Here is a 12,508-nt window from a genome sequence, read left to right on the forward strand (position 1 = left end):
CCCCCCCAAGTCTTCAGCCTATGTTCCTGCTCACACTAGATGGTAATAGTTTGTGTCTTCCTCCAGAAAAGAGGATTCTCAGAGATCCCCACCACAAAGAGGGGTAGTGAGATGGCTGGGGATAGAGGGGCCTTCATTGCTGGACACAGCACTACCCTGCCAAGTCGGCCTCATGGCATGCCCTCCACTTCACTTCACCCCTTGCCCACCAGGACCGCCGTACCTGCTTACTGCAAGGCCCCTTCCTCTGCATCTGTGTCCTGGCTGTGCTCCTGATAGGGAGGAGGCAACAAGAGACCACATATCACTCACTGCAAACTCTGAGTCCTGCCCTGAGGCCCAGAGCACATCTAGAGGCCACACTCAGAGAGGGACAGCCAAAGGAAATGACTATGGAACCAGTCTGAACAAGGCTGATTTGGGATCGCATCAGGGTCGACTGAGGGCCCCTCAGGAGAGAGAAGGGACCAGTCAAGGAAGTTCTATGTGTGACAGGGGGCACGTTTCTGCATAGAAAGACCTTCTCAGATTGGAGCAGGCTAATAGCCTACAATACTGGTGAGCCCCCCATCTTTGGGACACCTAAGCCTTTGTCACAGCCTTTATGAAGACTACTAGTACTATGCCCAAAAGAGTAAGCTGGAGTACCAGACTAGGTACAAAGAAGAAGAAATGAGCTGGACATGAGAAGGACCTCTTAAGCCCATCTGTCCTCACATCAGAGCCCAGCAGGGATGAAAAGAGAAAGTTCCAGACCTAGTGAAGAAGTCTGGGCTCCAATCCTGGCTTGACCCTTATTAGCTATAAGGCCCTGAGCAAGCTACTCGACTCCTCTGAGCCTCAGTTTCCTCACAGGGTAAGATGTGGGAAGAGTAATACTTTGCACAATGCAGGGCTATTATTAAGGTTAAATGAAGTTAGAAAGTGTGGACCAATGGGCCTGGTGCTCAACTGAGCGTTCCTTAGGTAAACAAGTAGTAAGCACACAACAAAGACCTTACTGGCTCAGAATCTGGTTTGCCTTCCACTTCATGTAAGCTCCTTGCCAAGTGGCTTCCACCATCACAGATGGGGAACTCCCTTGATCCCTCATTAGACGGCCTATTATTTCATGCTCAGGCAACAATGGCTTTTAGAAAATCATCAGGTAGAATGGATACCTACTTCCCTGTGGCTTCCCCAGGAAACCCCAGTCCTGCCCCCTGCAACTCTGCACACCGTCTGTGCTCCCTGAGCTCCTGACTCTTCTGTCCCCATGTGGAAAACCGGGTCTCGAATGGGCCCTGGGCTCAAGAGAGGTCTGCCTCAGACCTCTGTGGGACTTCTGACTGGTGGCTGACATAGGCAACTACTTGCTGCTCATTCCCCACTTTCCTCACGGGACTGGAGCCCCTGGAAAAAGGAACCAGCTCAGAGGTTCCCCTTCCCCTGCGGCGACTACGAGTATGAATAGCCCAGTCTCAGCCCTTCCAACCATGCCCTCACCAGCTCTTCCTCGCTGTGTGTCAGCAGCCCCTCTTCATCGCCGTCATCTCGAACCTGTGCTTCTCCCTGGGGTGTGCCTGCCTCAGAAGTTGTGTCCTCTTGCGGGGCCAGTGGCCGGCTGCTGCCACCACTATTGCCGCTGCCGCTGCCGCTGTCGCCTTTCTTCTTGCCATCTTGAGGGAAAAGGGTGGTGAAAAGGGGAATAAAACTCAGCCTGGGACAGCTTCCTGGGCAACACTTCAGCAGAAGCGAGGCCTCAACACAGTGGGTCCAGGTGGGATTAGAGGCCATAGTCCCTCTCTGTACCATGCACTGTCCTCCCCCCACCCTTTGCCTTGGGCCCCTGGACACTCAAACCAGGGCAAGGACCCTTGGAAGCTGACCTGGGTTGGCCTTCTGCTCCTCAGCAATCTGTTCCAAGCGGCCCAGCAGGGCGTCAATGTTGGACTTGATCTGTGTCAGCTCTGTCTTGATGGCCTGCAGCTCACTGCTCTTTACTGGGAGTGGAGGGAGTACAGGGCTGTCACCTGGGGACTGGGAGCTCGATACTAACACAAGACCCTAGCCCCATTCTGTCAATTAGAAAGACAGGCCAATGGCAGGAACTGTCCTTGTCCGCAGCTCTTTCTCTGGCCAGGGAAAAGGCTGAAGCTGCCTGTGGCTTCCCTTGACTTTCTGAAAGCCATTCTTCGAGTGACCAGACTGTCCTTCTGAACCTGTATCTTTCCCCCCACCCAACCTCTCAATTCTGAAAGGGACTGGGGCTGGATAGGAAGAAGGTGTTCCTGAACAAGCATGTGTCTTTGCTGGTGATACAGAGTGGTTTCTGCCTTTCGAGGTGTGTAAATGTGGGTGTTTTACAATCAGATTTCCTGGGTGCCTGACCACAGCGTTTGCACACGAGAGTGAAATGTGAGTAGTGGGCCTGTGTAGACCTGTCCTGTCCTTACTAGAGGAAAGATGACCCCATCTCCTCACTGGGCTCCATGTCACAGCACTGGACTCTGTGCCCAACCCAAGCCCCTCCGCCTGAAACGTCAGCCTTTTTCTCTAAGAAATACATGGAAATACTCACTTGGTTGTTAGAGCTGCAGAACTGTGGGAGATTTGTTCTTTTATCTATTTTCCAATGTAAAAAAATGTAATTCTATTATTTTGCTAATGACAAAAAAAAGTTATTTAGGAAGAAAATAAGTCACTTACACTTAATTTTGACTGAGCTGGTGGTGATGGCTGTGGAGCGGGCAAAGAGCTTGACTGGAATGGTGGTTTTGACACGTCGGACCAAAGGGACTGTGACCCGGGGTCGCTTCACAGGGACAGCCCTGGGCACAGGCACCGGTGAAAGGCGGCCCCGATAGTCGAAGAGCCTGTGAGGGCAAATGGGCCAGAGGCTGCAGCATGGCCTGTGGCCACCAAGGGTCACTGTAACTTTAGACTAAAATGTGTATGGTTGGTGAAGGGCTGGCCTGCAAAAAACACCTCTGCTTGCTCCCAACAAGCCCTGGGGTGAACAGAAAGGGTGTTCAGAACCCTAAGAGCTGCTGGGATCCTCACTACATTCACTTTTCCTACCAACCAGCTGCTTAAAGGCAGGTGAAGTGGCAGGTGATAATAGTTACAGCCCCATTCAACAGAGGAGTAAACTGAGACCAGCCCCAGAAAGGAGCCTTCCCTAGATAGAGCCACCCTGACACCCAGGCCTGCTCTATTTCTGACCTAGATTCTGCTCAATCAACTGCCACCTCAATCCCTGGTCAGAGTTTGTAAATTTCGCCAAAGCAGCACAAACCTGCAGCTGCGAACAGAGAGCTGTGGGACCGGAGGGCAATCCCTAAGCCTGCCTGAGCCTCAGTTTCCCATCTGCCTAATGAGGATGGCTATCCCAAATTCTGTGCCCCTGGGCCCCCCCAAAACTGCTGTGAGGTAAAGCACAAGAGAATGTGGTTAAAAACCCATGATAGAAGGTGTGACTGATGAATGGCCAGGGTACTAAGAGAAGCATGAGGTCCTTTCCTCATTCTGGACGCCCTCAGTCACTCCCTCCGTCTTAATCCACTTCAGAGATGGAGGGCGGGAGACCCAGCAGAGTGTCAAGGTTGGGCAACTCCCTCAGATCCCCAGGTGCCCAGACTATTGCTGCCGCCCCGGCCCCCACCAACACCATTATCCAGCCCTCCCAGGAAGGCCTTTTTTCCTGTCATGCAGCTCAGTAGGCTGAGTAGGGGTCTCTGCCACCACATCTGCTGCTACCACCTTTCTGCAGGGAACGGCAGCCTCGGGGGTACACTGTAGGATCACTTCCCTGATGACAACCAGGAAACCTGACATCGATGGGCAATTCAATGCCCCATGCCGTGGCACTCCTTTGTTCAGGGAGCCCCTGCCCTGGGTTGGTGATGACTGGAGATGGAAAGAATCTGGGAATGGATCCAGTCACGGACACTGCATTTCTGCCCCAAAGGGGAGGAGGCGGCTCTGGCCTTGGTCAGAATCACTGAACCACAGAATCCCAGAGCAGGAGGAGCCCTGAGGGATCATTTGGTGCAAGCCTATTTCACAGACTGGGAGGGAATTTACCCAAAGTCACACAATCCATTCAGTGGCAGAGCTGAGATTAGCACCCAGGTAGTCTGACTCCCAGGCTAGGGCACTTTCAACTACAGTGGGGCCTTGACTTACGAGTTTAATTCGTTCCGTGATGGAGCTCGTAACTCAAATTACTCGTATGTCAAATCATAAAGTGAACGAGTGAGACATGTGATGCTGGGCTGATGTTGTGGCGTTCACTGTGACGTTCGCTGCGCCAACTAGCGGTGGGGTATCTGAAGCTGGCTCGTAACCCGAATTTGAGCTCTCAACTCAAAGCAAAAAATCAGCCAAGAGACAGCTCGTATCTCGAAAAACTCGTTAGTCGGGACACTCGTAAGTTAAGGCCCCACTGTACACTGCACTGTCTCCTGAAGCAATTCACAGGTGAGAAAACCAAGGCTCAGAAAGGTTCTATTCTTCTTGGACAGCCTGGGGCAGCCTGGGACAGCCAGCCAGGCCAAGAGGGAGGGAGGAAAAGATAGAGGGAGAGAAGCAGGGGGGAGTTTGGGCCAGCTCCCACCATGATTTCCACTCAAGAATGTGGATGGGGCCATGGAGTGGAGGCCACAGCCTCAAGTCTGGGGTCTGGGTAGGCTGGGAAGTGGAGGGTGGGCCACAGCCTACCAGGGACCAATTCACACCTCTAACAGGGCCGCTAACTCTTGGCTATAAAAATAAGGCCCAGCAGCTCAGACTGAGCTCTGAGGTCCCTTCCTGCTGGCTGGGTAACTTAGATGGAACAGCAGAAGCATAAGAGCCCAAACTCCCTGCACTGGGCCCTGTACCGTTTTGAACTCCAACTTGCTGCATTTATGTGTCCCTTGGCTGTCCAGTCCCACTGAGCCCCACCCCAAATTTAGGAGGAAGACAGGCAGTCAGAGAGTGGGAGACAGTGTGGGGTGGGGGAGCTCTAGCCTGGGCACCTGCAAACCTAACTCTAGTCCCCGCTCTGCCACCAACTTGTGGAGCAGCCTTGGGCAAATGCCTGTCCACACCTCTGGGCTTAGGTCCCACTTTGATGGCTGAATGGGCTGCACCAGCAATCTCTCAGGACCCTTCCAGCTTGGCTGTTTCATGCCTGGGCACGCCCCTTCCCTGCTCACCTGTCGTAGAAGTCGTCCCGGTAGTAATCATAGTCAAAGCTGTAGCCACTGGGGAAACAAAGGGGAGAGGGCCGGGGCTTAGGGACAGCCACTCAGTCCACTCTTCACAGGCCCTCATCTCCAAACACCCTCCCAAATTCTAGGCTCAGCACAGTAATCACCAGTGCTCACTCCCTCTGTGGGAGAGGGACCAATCCCACCTGCACAGAGACAGACAAGGCAGAGCGCCCCACCTGTAAATGGCAGATGCTGCTCTCTTTAACCCCTTGGGTCTGTTGGGCTTGGGCTCACCAGCCATGTTGATGTCTGTGTGAAGGGAAAAGGCAGAGTCAGATGCTGGCAGGACAGCAGGTGCCCATACACATATCACCCTCATGCAAGTGTGCAGCAGTTTATGTGTACATATGATGTCCCCACGGACTGAGTCCCTAACACAGCCAACACATGTCCTCACACATTAGACTCACCCACACAACACATGGAAACACCTCTTTACATATTCATATACATTCAGACACATGCATGCAAGCTCATAAACATATCACTCACACATACTTCATGTACATCACACACATATGTATTCTCAAGTACACTCATGCAAACACAAATATAGATAACACCCTCACATACACAGGTAATAAGGTCACACACACACACACACTATATATATATATCATATACATATACATATATACACACTCTCTCAAGTACATTCAGACTTGGTTCCAATATCATATACATAGCTGCCTATATACAAAAGATCTAATGCGCATTCATACAAAATTCTAACAAACATACTTATGCCTAGAGCAGTGCTTAGCACGTGATGGGACCTCAACAAATATTTGGTAAATGAATATATGCATATCTGCTTACACACTCATATATATTCTGACACATACTACATACATACCCACTATAAGGTATATGTCCATGTATTCAGTTATATCCACATACCACATACTCAGGAATACATATACAAATATCCCTTCTCAAACATACAATACACACTCCACAGCAGACCACCAGCATGGCCACATCACATGTATATAACACCAAGGCCAAGGGTACCTCTTGCTTCAACTGTGCTCCTAGCACCTCCTCCTGGCTCCCAGAAAGCATTCTAACCTAAGCAATCTGTAGCCTAATGCATTGATTTGTAACTACTTAATTTACAACTATTGTTATAACATCTCTGACAGGGATAGTGGGTAGAAGTAGGGGTAAAATAAAAGGGATTAAAAGGGAAGCTGGAGAGTGAAGGCCAGCACCTACTCAGAATACTGGGAGCTTACCCAGGGTCTGCCCTGCCAGCACCCGCCCATTCTCTCCAAGCACAGCTGCTCGGGCATGGCGCTCGTTGGCATACTGGACAAAGGCATAGCCCTTGTGCACAGAACAGCCGGCCACACGGCCATACTTGGAGAAGATGGTCTCCACATCTGACTTCTTCACCACAGCTGTGTTGAGGTTTCCGATGAAGACCCGAGAGTTGATGGACTTGGGGTCATTCTTGTTGGTTACGTTGCTTGTCTGGATCTTCAAGGACATGGTGGGCACCTGAAGAGAGAGCCACTGTGAGGCTGGGTCCACGGGTTGGGCTCAAGGGCTGCCCATGGCCCACATCGTAGCTAAGTGAATTTTTTATGCCTTCCTCTACCCCCCACCCCACAGCATCCAGCTCCCCATTTTTGCTCATCTAATTGGCTGATGAGCTTTTGCCAGGTGCTTTACATATGTTCTCTCATTTGGTACGGACAAGCAGAACCAGGATATTTTACAAAGGAAAGAACACACATTCAGAGGTCACAATGCTAGTGAATGGCAAGGCTGGGATCTGAACCCTAGTCTGCTTGATTCTAATTCTTTTAAACCCACTCCATCTTTTTTTTTAACTTTAAATTATCCTCTTTATTAAGAAAATAGATGACATGGTAAAAAAAACTCAGACATTCAAAAATGTTAGAGCCAAGTTTTATGCTCCTAATATTGAACTTTTTTAAAAGTCATTTTCCAAAGCAAATTCATAAGCTATAAAGGTGACCGTAATTCCTATTTGCAAACAATGCATAAAACATAAAGTAACAGGCACAGTATTCACATTTAAAAAATGCAATTTGGAATGTAAAACCAACTCCATCTTTAATGCTCATCTCAAAGGCTACCACCCCACACAGGATCTAAATTTGGAGACCTTCCACAGCTTCTGTTCCTTCAATGTAAAACCATGGCCAAAAGGTCACATGGTAATTACAAGTAATGTCTGCTCCAGAACAATACCATTTTATGAGTATCGCTCAGTCTGATCCAGACGTGGACCTAGCTATTGCTGTCCTTACTGGTACCTGCCATTTTGAAAATAAGTCTCACTCAACACTCAGTGTGGGCTCAGTCTTCTGCTCATTGGTGCAACTCCCTTTGGAGAATGCCTAACCCAAGACCCCGTGAGTAATACTAATATTTTATCAGAAACAGACTTCAATAACTTCATTAACTTGCCAAGAATGGTCATTCAAACCCATGTCAGTTAGTCCCTAAAAAGCCCATTTCTTTCAACTTTATCACAGTCCGTCCCAGAGCTCAAGCCCATGTAAACACTACAATTAAGTCAGCATATTTATCTGAGAATTGTTTTTAAATAAATTTTTTAGAGTTAACTATTTTTTTAAGTTTTTTTAAAAAATATATTTCTTTATTGATTTCAGAGAGGAGGGGAGAAGGAGAGAGAGACAGAAACATCAATGATGAGAGAGAATCATCGATTGGCTGCCTCCTGCACACCCCCCACCGGGGAACAAGCCCGCAACCCAGGCATGTGCCCTCAGCCTGGGACCCTCCAGTCCGCAGGCCGACGCTCTATCCACTGAGCCAAGCCGGCCAGGGCAAGAGTTAACTATTTTTATACTTACTCATTCAAATTTAGTTCTCTTTGCTAGAGATGATGCCGTACCTACTCCTTGCTCTCTACACTCTGGCAATGTCTTTTTCCCCAAAGGGCTGTATAAATATCTCTGCTACCCCCTCCATAGATAGGTTACAGCTGGGCACAAGCTACAGAGTAAAAGGGAAAAGGAAGCTCAATTTCAGTAGGAAAGGACTAATGTTAAGCCTTGGCATTTATACTTCTTGGCTCAGTCTTCTGCTCATTGGCATAGGTTGGTGTAACTCCCTTTTAGAGCATGCCTATCTCAGTACCCCATCCTAGAGTTATTTCAGAAGGTGCTAAAAAGAAAAAAAGGTGCTAAAGACCCCCAAGCCATATGTATAAAATTCTCACCAGCATAAGCTAACGGTAAACTCCTACCTAATTACCTAATATATTTGGACAGAGGGGGCTTCTTTTTAGTAAAATAGAGAAGAGCTAAGTGTACGCTGGAAAATCTGTATCCTTTGTCCCATCAGGGTAAGAGTCCACAATTCTCTCCACAATTCTCCTAGCCTGGAAGCTGGCATGTTCTGACCAACAGATGGCATTGTTTGCAAGGGAACCATAGGCGGGACCGGAGCATTCTGGAGAACCTGCTCCTAGGATGGGCTTGCAGTAGCTCCAAGGATATAGTGGGGTCAAGTGTGCCATCCTAAGTAAGAAAGTCTGAGAGGGCACTGCTATTGATGAAGGGGCTGGTGCCAGCCTTGGAAATGATCTGGGAGGGACAGATTCTTGATTGTTACTCAGTTTCCCTTTACATCCAATCATCAATATTTATTGAGCAGTGAGGGACACAACAGAGACCCATGAAAATACCCAATACACTGTCCATATGCAGGAGGAAATGCTCGATATTTGTGGTTTTCTTTGGATTCCCCATTCCTCATAATTCTCTCTGACATCTTTTCTCCTACCTGGATGACAAGTCACTCAAAGGTTAATTCCTTTGCCTGTCTGTGGGTATACAAGAAATTTGTAGGGCTTCTCCATGGTAATCAGATAACTCTCTCCTGGTTGGTTCAGCTCAAAACCATTAAGTTTTGGCCCAGGAAGATGCTACCTGCTTTGGCTGGAGGGGACCACCCAGGCCTGGGGTGTGGACTGAGATAGAAAGAGGAGGGGGGATTATGGTTCAGAGATCTGTTGATGACTGCTGGCTCTGCCACCGATCGGGTTGGGACAAGACAGTTGCTGGGTTTCCTCAGACCTCTAACACCACTGTGCAACTGTTCTTGGTACGATAGATAGCGGGATCAGTACTTGCTGCTTGGCTGGTAAGCACAGTCCTTTCACTTCGGCCCTGGCCCTGTCTAGTCTTTTCTCTCATCACCTAGGGTTTAGACCAGCCGTGGGCAAACTATGGCCCGTTTGAAATGAATAAAACTAAAAAACTAAAAAAAAAAAAAAAGACCGTACCCTTTTATGTAATGATGTTTACTTTGAATTTATATTAGTTCACACAAACACTCCATCCATGCTTTTGTTCCGGCCCTCCGGTCCAGTTTAAGAACCCATTGTGGCCCTCGAGTCAAAAAGTTTGCCCACGGCTGGTTTAGACAGTGCACATAAAAGGACTTTGCAAGCTGAGAAGCTTTTTACAAGATCTAATAACTATTTTGACTAGGTTCATCTTCTCTGTTCTACTAACACTACCATTTGTGGGCCCATTCTAGATGAGGGTCAAGGTCAGACTAGAGCACATTCTGAATAATACCAAGAAGAGACAGCCAGAAGCAATGTCACATGAAGGTCAGTTTTCTGATCTGTAGAGAAGAGACTTGGGAAGTATATGTATGTGGCCGTTCTGGGTGAGGAATCTGCAGAGCCAAGGAGAAATGTCCACCTGAAGCACACTCCAGGCACCCAACCTCTATACTTTCCGGTCTACACAGCCTCCAATCCGCTTTCAAGGCCTGCACATTCCTTGGAGGCAGGCTGTGCTACTGCTGTGGGTATCCCCCAAGTACAAGGGGATAAAGTCTCTATGGGGACATAGAAAAGCTCAAGTGTCTACATTCATGTCCATGAAGCTCCTACTAGGGAGGGATGGAATTAGGGGTGGGAAGTGGAAAGGAAGCATTCCCAGACTAATTCTCCCCGAACTGCTAGGGTCAGGTGCAGAATCCCAAAGAGTCAAAAGTTCTAAATCCAGACACGGTCTTCCAGGTTGTTAGGAAGAAAACAAATTTGTTAGCTTTACTTATAACTTTCAAATATTTAGACATATGGTACGTGGGTCTCCATCTATACTCTAGCTCTGCCTTGCAAAAGTTAGAGACAGGAGTGACAAAGCCTGGGGCACAGTAAGTGCTCAATAAATGTTAGAGAGATAGAAGTGAGGTGAGAAGGGCTAGCTGATGGCCCTGCCATAAGTGGGGCCACTGAGGGCTGAGATCCCAGGCACTTTCTCTGGTCTCTGACCCAAACACCACCCTCCATAGACCAACCATCCCCAACTCAATCTTTCACATGTAATTCTTTTTTGGTTCTTCCAGGCTTCCCCCTAGCTTAGAGTGGGAGCCCTAGAAAATATTGACATCCTACTCAGCAGAAGTTGCTTAACTTGATAAGCTATTTCCCCCCTGGGCTAAACTCTGCCTCACAGATTAGCTATGTAATTGAGAGCAAGGTATCTGCAGCCCCCAGAGGCCCCATGCTTAGCAATGAGCTAAGGAGAGATAAGTAGAGGGACTGTTCTTGGTGGTGGTGGTAGGAGGGGAGATAAAACAGTAGAGGGGGAGAGACTTTTGAAATGTCAGATTAGCAGGGACCTTAGTGAGCACGAAGCTTATATGTCCCCACTCTGAGGAACAGAGAATGCCACAGCCATGAGTAGTAGCACCAAGAAACCCATGGGTCCTCTGACTCTAAATCCAGGGTCCTTATATTCCATTTTTCCTTTTGGGCTGATATGAGACAAGCCCCCAGGACAATGAAGAGCTGGGAGGGGGGAGTCTAGATATGCTATGTTTAAGAAAACCAGGGTCTGGCTCCCAAGTAAGTGTCTATACCTTTACCTGCTAGAAAAACAACTGCTGCAGAAAACTGGGTCCTTAAGCTAATTAAAGCACACCAGGGACACAGTCTTTGAAATGCAATTTACAGCTCAAAAGGATAGGCTAGCTTCTTCAGGCTAATAAGAATAGAAGAAATTTGGCAAAAACAAATCATTTTCCCAGTTGAAACATTTCAGATGGAAGCTATGTTTTGAAAATCAAGAACCAAACCTAAACATGGGATGAAGTAACAGGGCGTTGTAAAGGTAGAAAGCCCTAAAAGGTACCTCCACCCCTGAACTCTAGGTAAATGAGACCCACAGAGGCCCATCCCAAGTAAGAATAGCCTCAAATTACTCACTGCTAACGATGCGTCAGAGACTTTACATACCTCATTTTATTTAATCCTCACAACAGCCCAATGAGGAGGTATTTTAAATAGGGACACGGAAGCTCAGAGAGGCAAAATAGTTGATAAACAGAGCAAAGCCAGAACTGGGACCCAGTCTGTTTAACTCCAAAAACCTATGCATAGAGATGTTTGGGGTACTTAGTCCCACGGTGAGAATGTGTCAACCTGAGCCAGTCACACCCTCTCCTTGGTCCTCACCTGTTCCCATTTTCTACTATAATGCCTCACACACACTTGCACAGGATTTTAGTAAATAAAGCCAATATATATCCTTGATCCTGACATTGTTGGACCTATTTTATAGATAAAAAAGCCGAGGATCAGCAAAGATAAGTGACTTACCTGAGGTCACCTAGGTAGTGAAGAAAGTAGCCAGGGGGCTTGAATCCAGGCTTTTTGTTCAACATTCTACATCCCACAGTCTCAGAACACCTCTAGTAAATAGGCACATCCTCCCCAGCACTGGATCTCTTTTTCTTGAAATGCTCATTTCAAAAGAGGAGCTGCTGCTCTTGGCCTTAATGATTTACCACCAACACCATCTGCTGGACATCTCTGACCTTATATTCCAGCATGGAATGAGGGCCACACCAGTCTGTGGCTTGACCTCTGCTCTTCAATAACCCTGGGGACATTTGGGCTTTATAGGAAAATAGCTATCAGAGACGAGGAGGCTATTTCTGAAGAAAGCCAAGCAATTACACTGATCAGTGCCCAGGGCCTCCTTGGTCCAGAGGCTCCTGGTTACCAAGTCAGGGATGACAAAACATCTATTAATCTCATTAAGCTCACCTGGCCCCAGCTCATCAGCATTGCCAAAGAGATCATTACTGGCCAGACAGGACTAACTTTCCAAGGCGTGCTCTTTCAGCTCCTGACCATTCCCATGAGAAAGAACCCTGAGCATTCTGAACCGAGGGACCCAGGGATGGGTGCGAGTATAAGGGATACAGGCTACAGGTCCAGGAAGCTTGGACCTGGCTCTACTGTT

The 12,508-nt window shown here is 48.1% G+C and overlaps 1 protein-coding gene across 4 annotated transcripts in view; it reads right to left on the bottom strand.

Moving 5' to 3' along the window:
- RALY (RALY heterogeneous nuclear ribonucleoprotein) overlaps window positions 1-12,508 on the bottom strand; it is a 51,018-nt gene that overhangs the window by 1,254 nt on the left and 37,256 nt on the right. For 2 of the 4 annotated variants that reach the window (XM_014550712.1, XM_014550711.1), the window contains exons 2-8: window positions 6,476-6,740; window positions 5,414-5,486; window positions 5,181-5,228; window positions 2,689-2,855; window positions 1,869-1,982; window positions 1,486-1,658; window positions 224-272 (exon numbers count right to left, since the gene is read on the bottom strand). In XM_014550712.1, the coding sequence (XP_014406198.1) occupies window positions 228-272; window positions 1,486-1,658; window positions 1,869-1,982; window positions 2,689-2,855; window positions 5,181-5,228; window positions 5,414-5,486; window positions 6,476-6,731 (876 nt within the window). In that variant the 5' untranslated portion in view covers window positions 6,732-6,740 and the 3' untranslated portion in view covers window positions 224-227. Of the gene's footprint in view, window positions 1-223; window positions 273-1,485; window positions 1,659-1,868; window positions 1,983-2,560; window positions 2,605-2,688; window positions 2,856-5,180; window positions 5,229-5,413; window positions 5,487-6,475; window positions 6,741-12,508 lie in introns of those variants that run through there. The other 2 variants (XM_014550710.1, XM_014550713.1) reach the window with 2 other exon arrangements.

The sequence above is a fragment of the Myotis brandtii genome, unplaced genomic scaffold (genome assembly GCF_000412655.1).
Source record: "Myotis brandtii unplaced genomic scaffold, ASM41265v1 scaffold61, whole genome shotgun sequence".
In the NCBI taxonomy this organism is placed as follows: domain Eukaryota; kingdom Metazoa; phylum Chordata; class Mammalia; order Chiroptera; family Vespertilionidae; genus Myotis; species Myotis brandtii.